The sequence below is a fragment of the Panthera leo genome, chromosome F3, assembly GCF_018350215.1.
Source record: "Panthera leo isolate Ple1 chromosome F3, P.leo_Ple1_pat1.1, whole genome shotgun sequence".
Classification (NCBI taxonomy): Eukaryota; Metazoa; Chordata; class Mammalia; order Carnivora; family Felidae; genus Panthera; species Panthera leo.
In genome coordinates this window covers 20436860-20450094 of record NC_056696.1, presented here as the reverse complement: position 1 = coordinate 20450094, position 13235 = coordinate 20436860, and the positions used below count along the sequence as shown (strand labels likewise).

Sequence of the window (13235 nt, the reverse complement as noted above, 5' to 3'; positions counted from 1 at the left end):
GGACCTCCTGGCCTTGATCTTCATCTGAAAGGCTTTTAACCACTAAGTATGATGTTTGCTAACTGGTTTTGTAGATATCCTTTATTAAAATAAGGACATTCTTTTCTATTCCTGTTTTGCTAAGAGTTCATATGAATGGTTGTTAAATTTTATCAAATGTGGTTTTTGCACCAATTGAGATGATTTAAAGGTTTTTCTCCTTCAGTCTGTTAATAGTGAATTATATCATTTTTAAATATTAAATGAAATTTGCATTGGTATTATAAACCCAAATTTGTCATAAAGTATGATTCCACTTGCCAATATTTTGTTTAGGATTTTGGCGTCTATGCTAATGAATAAGACTACCCTATAACTGCCCTTTTATGTAATGTTGTTGCTAGGTGGTATAAAAGTGATGCTAGCCTTATAAAATTAGATGATGCATATGGTCTCTCTTCTTTTTAGAAAAAATCGTGTACTTTGAAATGATATCTTTCTTAAATGTTTGCTAGAATACTTAAGCAAAGTCTTCTAGGCTTAGATTTTTTTTTGTGGAGAAGATCTTGATTACAGATTCAATTTCTGTAATAGTTATGGAGTATTCAGATAGTCTATTACTTCTTGTGTCAGTTTCAGTGAGTTGTATTTTCCTGCAAGTTTTACTATTTCAACTGATATTAAAATTCATTTTTATAAAGGTGTTCATAATATCTTATAAATACTTTTATTGTATATAAGAAAGATCAAGAGCAATGTACTCTTTTCCCTTCCTGATAATAATTATATTTTTCATGATCAGTTTTGCCAGATTTGTCAATTTTAGGTCTTTTCAATTAACTCGCTCTTTGTTGATTTTTTTCTACTGCATGTTTTCTTTTTAATTTTTTTTTAACATTTATTAATTTTTGAGAGACAGAGAGAGACAGACTGTGCACGGGGGAGGGGTGGAGACAGAGGGAGACACAGAATCTGAAGCAGGCTCCAGGCTCTGTGCTGACAGCTTAGAGCCTGACATGGGGCTTGAACCCATGAACCATGAGATCATGACCTGAACCAAAGCCACCCAGGAGCCCTTTCCTGCTGCATGTCTGATTTAATTCCTACTTTTTATCCTTTTTTCCTTCCTTTTATTTTCTTTATTATGGTGTTATTTTTCTAACTTCAAGTTCTATTCTAGTTAAATCATACTAGTTTTGATATGTAATATTTCATCATCATTCAGTTGAAAATATTTTATAACTTCCATTACAATTTCTTTGTTGATCTGTGGGTTATTTAGAAGCATCTTTCTGAAGTTTTTAAGGAAGACAGCTTAAAATATATATGTTTGTCCCACTTGGTTGTTTTCAGTGGATTATTCAGAAACCCTTGCCCACTATTACTAGAAACAGCCTACAGTATATTCTAAAATGAAAAATGCAAGTGGAACTACAATATGTATTGTTTGATTCTGTAGAAAATAAAACACAGAAAAAATAGAATCTGGAAGTATAAATTTTAATTGTTAATTGTGGTTACATGTGCAGAAAATAACAGAATTCCTGGAGTATAGGGGAAGGAAGAGCTTTTACACCTGGGCTCGGTTTAAATTTTTTACAAGCAGCGGCAGCTATTACTTACAATAGCCAAGATATGGAAGCCATCTAAGTGTCCATTCATAGATGAATGTATAAAGAAGATGTGACATATATACGTACTCCTTCTATTTCCATGAAACATCGTTTTTCCATCCCTTCACTTGCAGTCTATAAGTGTCATTAGATTTGAAGTGGTGTCTTGTAGGCAGCATATAGATGTGTCTTGGTTTTTTAAATCCATTCAGCTGCCCTGTGTCTTTTGATTGGAACATTTGGTCCATTTGTACTTAAAGGAATTATCGATAGGTCTGTACTTAGTGCCATTTTGTTCATTGTTTTCTGGTTGTTTTTGTAGTTCTTCTCAGTTCTTACCTTCTTCTCTTGCTTGCTTCCCTTGTGATTTGATGACTTTCTTTACTATTATGTTTGGATTCCTTTTTATTTTGTGTGTATTTATTATGGTTTTTGATTTGTGGTTACCATGAGGTTCATACACAACATCCTATGTATATATCCAGCAGTCTATGTTAAGTTGATGGTTGGTTAAGTTCAAACATATTCTAAAAGCACATTTTTACTCCTCCCCTCCACGTTTTATGCATGTCACATTATACATCTTTTTATTTCGTGTTTCCCTTAACTAATTTTAACAGATACCACTGATTTTAGTGCTTTTGTCTTTTAACCTTCATATTAGCTTAAAAGTCTGATCTACTTACTACCTTTTCTATAGATTTGCTTTTACCAGTGAAATTTTGTCCCTTCTTGGTTAGGGGTCTTTCCTTTTTGCTTAAAGTCATTTTCACATTTCTTGTAAGGCAAGTTTAGTGGTGATGAACTCCTTTAACTTTTGTTTGTCTGAGAAACTATTTGTCCTTCAATTCTGAATAATAACCTTGCTGGGTAGCATATTTTCGGTTGTAAGTTTCTTCTTTTCAGCACTCTGTATATATCATGCCACTTCCTTTTGGCCCACAGAGTTTCTGTTGAAAAAATCAAGTGATAGCCTTATGGGCTTGTACGTAACTATTTGCTTTCCTCTTGCTGTTTTTAAGATTCTTTTGTACAAAACTATTTGCTTTTATCTTGCTGCTCTTAAGATTCTCTCTTTAATTTTGGACATTTTCATCATTATTTGTATCGGCTTGAACCTCCTTAGGTTCATCTTGTTTGGGGATCTCTGTGCTTCCTGGACCTGGATTCCTCTTTCCTTCCCCAGGTTAGGAAAGTTTTCAGCTATTATTTCTTCAAATAGGTTTTCTGCCCCATTTTCTCTCTCTTTTCTACTTCTGAGAACCCTATAAAGCAAATGTCAGCGTGCTTGATGCTATCTCCAAGAGGAGATAATCCTTTAACCTAATCCTCATTTTTTTTAAAGTTTGTTTATTTATTTATGAAAGAGAGAGAGAGAGAGAGAGAGAGAGAGAGAGAGAGAGAGAGAGATCCCAAGCAGGCTCCACATCACCAGCGTGAACCCTAACGCGGGGCTCAAACTCACAAACCATAAGATCGTGACCTGAGCCGGAGTCGGATGCTTAACTGACTGAGCCACCGAGGCGCCCCACCTATCCTCATTTTTAAAAATTCTTTCTTATTGTTGTTTAATTTGGGTCATCTCCACTATCCTATCTTCCAGACTGCTGATTCTCTCAAGTCTGTTTTTCATTTCAGTTATTTTATTCTTCAGCTCTGAGAGTATTTTCTCTCTTTGATGAACTTCTGAGTTCATCCTTTCCTCTCTCAATTTCAGTAAGAATCTTTATGAGCATTACTTTGAATCCCTTATCCGACAAATTGCTTACCTCAATTTTGATTATTTTTCTGAGGTTTTGTCTTCTTTCTTCCTTTAGAACATATTCCTCTCTTTATTTTATCTGATTCTCTGTATTTATTTCTATGTATTAGGCAGATCAGCTATGTCTACTGGTCTTAATACTAGTGGCCTTAGGTAGAAGGCATCCTGCCCCTTAATCATCAGAGCGACACATTCTGAGGGTGTCCCTTGTATGGGCTGCAGAAGCCCTCTTGTGACTGGACCATGACAGCTATGGGTGTGCTGGGGTGCAGGGCTAGCCCCTGGTACAGCTGGTGTGTTGATGGGTGGGGTTGGTCCCCACCCCCCACTGGGAAGGAGCAGTGTTAGAGAAGCATCAGTTCCGGCTGCGGCTGCCTGCTGTGTGGTGGGGAGGTAGTCACTTTGGAGGAACACCAGGCCCAACTGAGGCTGCCTGCTGGGTGTTAGGAGGGTTAGGCACATTGCAGGCAGGCTGGGTGGGGCAGGTCCACAGGGAAATGCCAGAGTGGGGTGAGTTGTGCTGGCAAAGTAGGTGAAGACCCTGGGACAGAACTGACTCCTGCCAGCGTCCAGCTGGCGAGGCTAAAAAAGGGTGAGAAAAATGGTGCCCACCAGCATTTCTATTCCTGGGGCAAGTTCCTAGAGATCCTTTACCCTTCAACACTTGCACTAAAATTAGTCAATAAATCTTCATGTTGAACCCAGGTGCTTTTCCAACTGCTACCTCTGTGCTGGGTCTTGAACCAAGCAATGTAATGTGCTGGCCCTTTAAGAGTGGAGTCTCAAGTTTCTTAGAGCTAAGTGTTCTGGAGTTAAACTCCACTAATTCTCAAAGGCAAATATTGTGTGAGCTCATTTTCCTGCAGATTCCCAGAGTTGGGGTGCCCAATATGGGCTTTTATCCCCTCGGTTCTCAGGGAGGACACTCCTGCCTGTGGTATTCCTCCAACTTATGGGTCATCATGCCAGGGGTTTGCTTCCTGACTGTGTCTCTGCCCCTCCTCCCATTCCCAACGTGGCTCTTCTTTATTCTGAAGCTGTGGATGAGCTATTTGGCTAGTCCTCAGGTCATTTTCAGAGTGAGCTGCATTGTATGTAGTGGAATCCTTGGAGTCTCCATGGGAGGAAGTGAGCTCAAGATCCTCCCGTCTACCATCTTCCCCCTTATTATAAAATACTTTTATAATTGAGGTATTACACATGAAAATTAGTATTTTATATGGTATGCTCAGAGCTTGCCAAAAGCCTATGATTTGCATAGTGCAATTTTTTAAAATTTTTTGTTTTAATGTTTATTCATTTCTGAGAGACAGCCAGAGTATGAATGGAGGAGGGGCAGGAGAGAGGGAGGCACAGAATCTGAATCGGGCTCTGGGCTCCGAGCTGTCCGCACAGTTGCATAGTGCAATTTTATTTTGAAGATGCACATGCAAGCCTGGTCTCTCAGATGCCCTCCCCATAGAACCCTTTAAATGACCCAAAATGTAAAGTCCTTGGATGCACACACCAACTAGACGACTTTCAGTATGAAAATAAATATGGCATCATTACTCATCTCCTACATAAACAAAAGAGACTTTCAAAGAATATCACACCAACATCTTACAAGTTTGCTCAAAGTTTTTTGTTTTGTTTTTTGGATTTTTTAAAATCAAAATGAAGGAATTATAGAAATGTCTTTTCTCAAATCCTTTACTGATGTATATGATACGCTCAGAAAAGTATAAAAATAATGAGTATACAGGTCAATAAATTTTCTCAAATGGAACTCATCCCAATAATTAGCAGTGGGATTAAACAAAACAAGACAAAGCAGAACATTGCCAGCAACAAGACACCTCCTTTATGCACCCTTTTCGGTCATTACCCCATACAGATAATCACTATGCTGATTTCCATCACCTCAGATACATGTGGACCGTATGTAAGTAGAATCACACTGTGTATATATACTTGAGACTAACTTTTTATGCTCAGCATACATTTGTGAGATTTACTCTGCTGCATGAAGCAGTAGCTTGTTCTTTGTCAACGCTGTATAGAATTCCATTGTGTAAGCAAACCATTCTATCCATTCCATTGCTGATGAACATTTGGGTAGTTTCTGATTTTTAGTTGTTATGAATGGTGCTGTTGTGAACATTTTTGTGCAGGTTTTTTTGGTGACCCTATTTATGCATTCTAATGGCACATAAATAAGAGTGGAATTGCTGAATCACGGAGCATTGTTTAGCTTTACTAGATATTGTCATCTAGTGCTCCAAAGTAGTTGTGTACATTTATATTTCCATCGGCAGTATAAAAATTCCTTTTGTTCTGGAGTCTTATCAACATTTGGTATTTTCTATTTTTCTCATTTTAGACATTTGACATTCCATTTTGGTTTAAATGTGCATTTCCCTGAGAACTAATAAAACTGAGCACCTTTTCGTATATGGAATGGCCATCTGGATCACTTCTGCAAAACTGGCATTCAAGTCTTGCCTTTTTCTCATTGATGTGTAGGAGTTTGTTATATATAATGAGTGGGTAATAAAATTTTTAGATTTCTCTTTTCAAACAAAATAAATGAATAAACAAATGAAAAGCAGAATCAGACCTATAAATACAGAGAGCAAACCCACGGTTGCCAGAGCGGAGGGGAGAAGGGAGGATGAAATGGGCAAAGGACAGTGGGAGAAGGAGGCCGCCAATTATGGAATGAGTAAGCCACAGGAATAACGGGCACAGCATAGGGAATATAGTCAATGATATTGTAATAGTGATGTCAGGACAGACGGTAGTTACACTTGTGGTAGGCATAGCACAACACAGAGAAGGTTCATCGCTATGTTGTACACCCGAAACTAATGTAATATTGTGTGTCAACTATACTGAAATAAAATAATAAAATTTCTCGTTTCAGACTGTCAGAGAAAAACATAACATAAGCAACATCTGGACTAAACCTGAAGAGCCTTACAACAGCTTCCATTCTCCTTTAATGTGGGTTTGACAAGGGAAAAAGAAATAAAAAGTCCGTCTTTAAATATTTAATTCAAGAACCAGCAGAATGAAAATGGGTTTATAATTTCTGACACTGGGAGAAACCTAGTGGGACGCCGTCATAAATTATTGTACTTTTGTAGTAATGAAATAGTCATACCCTTGAAGCTCACTATTTCTTGTTAATTAAAATTTCATTGTCAAATACATTTTACAGTTTGCTCACAGGAACATATGTTTCCGAAAAAAAACCTGGTAAATAATTAGTTGGATTTTCTTTTTAAAGGACGAGACAAAAGCCTGGCTTCTGGTTTTTAAATACCTTCCTATTTAAAAACAAAACAAACGCGCACCCTGCCTCTCTGCCCCACCAAAAACAACCTTGAAATCAAGTAATATCATCAAGGGTTGACCAAAACAGTTCTACTGAGGCACAGGGGACAAATAAATCTAGTTCCACTAGACTTCTGCCTTTTTCATTACAATAAATTCCCTCTGCATAGTATATGTTGGTTTTGTATAAGCTAAAAAATGTTTCCAAGAGAGACGGGTTGTCATTCCTGTAATGACAGCAGTAACTCCTAGGATTTCTTCTTTACACCACGTTTTTGGTTTTGTTAGTAAAAATGGTTGACACCATGTTCAACTGAAAACAAACAACTTTTAAAAAAATTTACCTTTAAAAGCTGATCATCAGTCAAGTATAAATACTGAGTGCTGCGTTTATAAGGGAAGGAAATGAATAAAACTAAAATTACTAAAAACCTGTTTCAAAATTTTAGCAATTGTAGCTACTATGCAAATACTTATGATCAAAATGATAATACTGGCAAACCACTGTGATGGTTCCCTGAACTTTAAGTGGAGGCAAAATGCTTCAAGGAAAATCTCATGATGTATGTAAGCAAATTATATAGAAGATAAAATAGACTTCAATTCATTAAAAATCTTCTTAAATTTCAGCTGTGTAATGGAGACTCACAAAAATCAGACCAAATACTATGTGATGCTGTTCCTCTAACCACATGCAGAAAGCAATTAAATAACCTATTACCTTTTCTTTGAGTGATTATTTCCCATACTTTGAGAAAATGCCAGTAACAAATATTATATAACCATATAGAGCAAACTCTTAGAAATGAGCTCTTTACAACGAACTCTTGCTACACAAAAGATGATTATCATTCCCTGTTAACAGACTTATTACATTTTGTCCTGTTCTTTGACTAAGCAAACCCATTTCTTTCTATATATTCACACTGGCTAGTTTTGTTTGTTTGTTTGTTTTGGGGGGGCTCTTCTTGCACTCACTTTGACACATCATTCTTTAAAGGGGGGGGGGCAGAAAATAAATTATTTTATATTCTGGCAAAAGGAGTTATTGAAGAAGAGACGCAAACACCTTACCTTCTCCTACGTGACTCAAAAGACAAGAAATCAAATCAACTACACATGGCCTGTTTGGAGTATAATTTAACAAAAAAGTTACAAACCAGAATATTAAAGAGCAGAAGAATATCCAGTTTTTCTCCTCTTCATATTAACTAAAGGTAGTATCCATGAATAGTTAACTATGTAACAGTGCTTTCAAAGGTACTCCAAAGTCTTTGGAATTAGATGCAAGACATCAGAGTTAGCAACTCGTCCAACAGGTTGACTGCGTGACACCTGATCCTGAATGACCCTTGCCTGATCCTGGCATCTTAAGTTGCTTACTTTAGAAATCCTGTCAAGAAAGAGCAAGCAGGACCAGGTAGTTTCTTCTTCAAAGAACAGGACTGCTGTAACTTAAAATAACTTTTCAAGTTGCTGCTTCAGCAATTCATTTATTCCTAAAATACCGTAAACCTGAGAATGACGGAAATACAGACTCTCTACTGAGTCAAGTTATTGATAAGAACTCACTGGCTCTCTCTCCAGTGTTTAACTTCATAGTACTCCTAATTCAACTGAATGGTAAAGTCTGAGTAGGCACAAGAAGGACACTAGAAAAGATAAAGACCTTCATCTGAATTTTAATGACTGATTCAGTAAATCTCTCCTACTTGTCAAGTATGTACAAAGAAAGTATTATCACTGGCAATGCTTAAGGCTTCCAAACACAAGCTGAGATCATACCCATAATTAAATGTGGAATCTGGTAGACTGAATCCCAATGAGCACACACAAAAAAATAAATAAATAAAATAAGGAAGAAGAAGAAGAAGAAGAAGAAGAAGAAGAAGAAGAAGAAGAAGAAGAAGAAAAAGACAACTATAACAGAAGTCATATTGCTGAGTCATGACTCATTTTTTTAATCACGGTTCACTAGTAAACAACAGAACATAACCATTTTGTTTCCCTCTCTGCACTAAGAACGACATATTTTAAGGAAGTTTATGTAACTCAAGTGTAAGAATCTGGTGAACTTGATTTCACAATAGTCACCTGTTTCTTTATTAAAACTGATATACAGGGAACTAAAAACAAGAACCACCAGGAACAACGACTAGAGAGCACGAGAACATAAAAGAACAGAAGAGAAAAAGAAAGAACAAAACCAGAGTGTAACACTTTTTCTCTCCAGAGGTTAGTGAAGGTCAAGAATGAGGCAGAAGGGGAAATCCACCCATGTTGTATACATAAAAGGATTCCCAGAGTTTTGAGTGAATTATCAGGTAACTTTTATGAGTAGAGAATTAATTTGACGACTTAGAGCATTTTGCGTGTCCAGCCTCAAGCCCTTGCTCTTGGTCTGTCTTTTGCCTTCACTTTTGTCTGAAAAGATTTCATTCTTAAGGTTTTAACTGGGATACAAAACACAAAATTATACCTAAGAGGTAGAAAGAAACTATAGTGAAAAAGGAGAAAGATCAAGTCCTTTGAAAGAGACAAAAGTTTTAATCACCCAGAGCCAATCTTGTAAATCAAATTATGACAAATGTCATAGCTATGTTACAGGGCTCTTTGAGAATTTAGTATAGGAACTGTATTTCTATGGAGACAGAGATATATATTTCACGAAAAAAACATTTTAAAGAAATCAGTATCAAGGAAAAACCATGAAGAGTGAAAATGAGTCTGCCTTCAAGAAAACACTGGTCCAAAGAGAATTATTTCACATCCATATGAGAGTTTCTTTTCTCATGCTACTCATTTCACTTCACCCATTCGACTTCCATTTAGATATTATCTTTAGTCATAAAATGGGCACCTTATGACTGCTTTTCTTTAACACAGAAAGTATAAACATGCATAATCTTACAGCTGTATTCAGAGAAAAAGGAATATGTGTTTCTTTCTAATATTTTCTCTTTCTAAGGCATGGTAGTGAGTTTTAGAATGGTTAGTTTGGTTAATAAAATAGTTTCTTTCAAGTTAGGTCAGTAAAATACCAGCACTAGATTAATGACCTCTGACTGTTTCTGACATGGAGAAATATACTCAGGCCAAATGTCCATCTTAGTATCTGTCTGTCTGTCTGTCTGTCTCTCTCTCTCTCTCTCTCTCACACACACACACACACACACACACACATACACACATACACACACATATCATGGCAACCCTTTCACATACTCCACGAAGCATAAAAGACCAGAGACGAATCCCAGCCATGTGTAATACCACACGGGCACTGCTAACTGGGTAGAGCATTATGTCCTCATGTTCACAGTCATCAAGTCCTCTTATAAACAGTGTGCTTAAATAATGGATCCTGCACTAAGACAAACCGTCTCTTGTTTCCCACTGGGTGGGACTTTGTAATTTGGTTTCCGATAGCCGAGAGCGGTAATGAAACCATTCCTTACAACTTACTGCTCATCCCACACAGACTTGTAAATCACCACACAGGCCCAGTCAAAAACTGGAATGAGCAGGTCAGGCTGTAACACAAAAGGGCCACATCCTTGCACTGTGCTTACAGCCAAATGGAGCGAACTTGTTCCCAGGAGCTGTTAAGAGCCATGACAGATCCTTTTGACAGCGGCTATCTCTACTATTTAGCTCACTAGGATAGTGTGGCCTCTCTCAACCCCACAATGGTCTGCACAAAAATGGAAAGGGCAGCAACCTTTTTTAGAGACTAAATGAAAATGTATGAAGACAGATGTTCACTGTCTGTGGTGACTCTCGAGATTCTCAACTTAAGTTATCCTCTAACACACAATTCATGAAGTGAAGTAACAGAGGACCCTTTTAAATGGAGAGAAACAGAGCTGGGCCTTGGATGAGAAAGCGATCGGTCCAAACTGTTAGATAATTTAAAACTGTTGTCTCACATTTAAAAAAATAAACACAGGAAAGGCAGTGAACATGGAACGATTTTTTGCCTCTAGTAATTGATACAAGTAAAAAAATTAGATACAACCTTTACTAACTTAAAGTATACAGGAAATTGCTAAGTCCTAAAGTCTTTAAGAGATACTGAAGTCAATTTGAAAGAGTTTCAATTTCATATACAAATATTCAGAATATGCCACAGCTATGTAACTGCGTATATAACAACATGTAAATCATAGCCATTTTCCTTAACTGAAAGCCATTTTTTTCTGATACTTTGTTATATATTTTTGATCAAGAGCATGATATTAGCATTGATTTGATGACATCCAGCCCCCAATATCTCCTTCCCACAAGATTTTAATCTAGGTTTATGATGATGCATTTGTCTATTTATGCAGTAATTTATGGCACTTGAGGCCGACAGATACAGCACAGATAAAATATAAAACCTAACTGTAACTGGTACCACGATAACAACAGTAAACTGAAAATCAGGAGATAGGGATTTTCATTTCAATTCTGTTTCTAGATCTGTGATCTTGAGCAAGCACTAAATCCCCTAGACCTCAATGTTCTTACTGAAAATGTAGAGATTGGCCTATAGATGATCTCTAAAATCTCTTTCAGATTTAATTTTCAGTGGGCTAACTGGTTAAAGACTCTAACTTGTCATCTATTGGCAAAAGATATTAAAAGTCTACCCTGGACAGAAAGAACAAGCCAAGTTCTCGTTTGAATGCTCTACTGTTATGTACGGATCCAACCTGTTGAACTTTCTGAATGACACATTTATTTACGTGCTTCTGAGACTCAAGCAAGACTGTTAAGTTCTTATTGATGGTCAATATATTTTGTCTTCCTCAGAGAGAAATGAGTTGCATCCATTTCCAGTCATCTTAACATCTCATAAAGAATTCTGGGTAAGATCCAGAATAAGAGTCCACTTCAAATTATTAAAAGAACAAGTAAATGCTGCATTGTTAATACTTTGCTATGATCGTTGCCCTTTTAATTAATCTTAGTTTCTCAAATGGCTTGTCTTGTGCTGATTTTTGTACTGGCATGCCGAGAGCCTCAACACAATATTCCTGTGAACTGACAGGAATGAAAGCCCACCTATTTCTTTAAAGCCAATAATCATAAAGGTTAGCAGCCACTGCATCTGTGTAATAAAAATAAATCTCCACATTCCCTTTAAATATATCCAAACTTAATTTCAGACTCAGACAGACTCGAGGAGCTCTTACCTGGGGTCTGCATTCTGCGAAGTTTCTGGGTGTTGCTAACATGATCCTTCCGGCATGCCAGTCAGAAACTCAAAACACTTGTATCCTGTCCTCGCCCATGCTCGCACTGACTGGCGTTCCTGCTCTCTCTCTCTCTCTTTTGCTCTCGCTCTGTGCCTCAGACGGTTTGGAATGCAGAAAAGCCAGAGCCAACACCAGTCAAACTTAATCCTTTTTTTCTTTTCCCCAGTTCTTTTGCTACAGAGCACTAAACAATAGGCACCCTTCCTTACTCACTGCACCTCTTCTGGCAGCACTGGGTGCAGGCAATCTACTTCAGGAGAAGCAATGGACGTGCCAAGCTAGGAAATACATTTTTTTCTGTCCCAAGGGGCAGTAGGGTGGATGTGTGCATCTCTGCATGTTAAAAAAGAGACTTCTTTTTTAAAAATCAATCTATTTCAAAATCTGTCATATTTTAGGGAAATGAAAAATAATACAAATTTCAGAGATTTTTATTTTGAATGTTTTTATGATGAATTAAAACATGAACCTTTCAAAGTACAAAAACCGGGTAAATATCTTAGAACTAATGTAGTGTACATAGAAGTATATATCTGCTAATGCACATATTACTATATTAAATTCACTCTGTAGATCACCCTAACACAGCAGAAGTATTTCAAATTTAGAAAAGAAAAATTGTATATCCCTAAAACCCTTCATTCAGCTCTTAAGCTATACTTTACTTTAAAAATAAAGAAAAAAGTAATTGTATAAACTGAGTGGCTCTTAACTACTTAAGTCAACTAGATGTGATGAAATTATAGATGATATCACTGTTCTTAGTCATCATTTCAACTTATTTTGAAGTCCGACATACATCTAGGGTTTTTCCCCGCTATGTTCCAAAAAAATGGAAGGCAGGTCAATGATGTAATCTTAATAATTGGTATGATGACCTAACACATTATGCAGCTGCTCAGTTGCTGAGGTTAACAGGTCACAATTGATCAATTAAAATATTCACAGTTTGAATCGCTGAGCAGATCCTACCTGCCACTCCAGACAGAGGAACAGGACAGATATGAGAAGAGCACAGTATCAATCTGTTATCTACCACTAAACAAACAGCTCACAGAAAGACATATACTCCATCTAGCTATATTTATATATATTTTTAGATGTAATATATCACTTGCGATCTAGATATACATATGTACTCAGAGATATCCACATTATAAATATACATAGGTTGTGTGAAATATGTATGGTCCTTTTTTCTCCCTAAATCTCAAAAAGACTTAAATTTATTTATTATTTATTTTTTATGTTTATTTACCTTGAGAGAGCGAGCGAGCACGAGCAGGATAGGGACAGAGAGAGGGGGGAGAGAGAGAACCC

General features: G+C 36.9%; 1 protein-coding gene across 6 annotated transcripts in view; it reads right to left on the bottom strand.

The window, feature by feature from the left end:
- Positions 1 to 13235, bottom strand: part of RASAL2 (RAS protein activator like 2) — a 348451-nt gene that overhangs the window by 120599 nt on the left and 214617 nt on the right. Inside the window, exon 1 of one of the 6 annotated variants that reach the window (XM_042925864.1) lies at positions 11853 to 12296. The exons of the other annotated variants lie outside the window; for them this stretch is intronic. Within the exon in view, the coding sequence (XP_042781798.1) occupies positions 11853 to 11865 (13 nt within the window). The 5' untranslated portion in view covers positions 11866 to 12296. Of the gene's footprint in view, positions 1 to 11852; positions 12297 to 13235 lie in introns of those variants that run through there. 6 annotated transcript variants of the gene reach the window in all.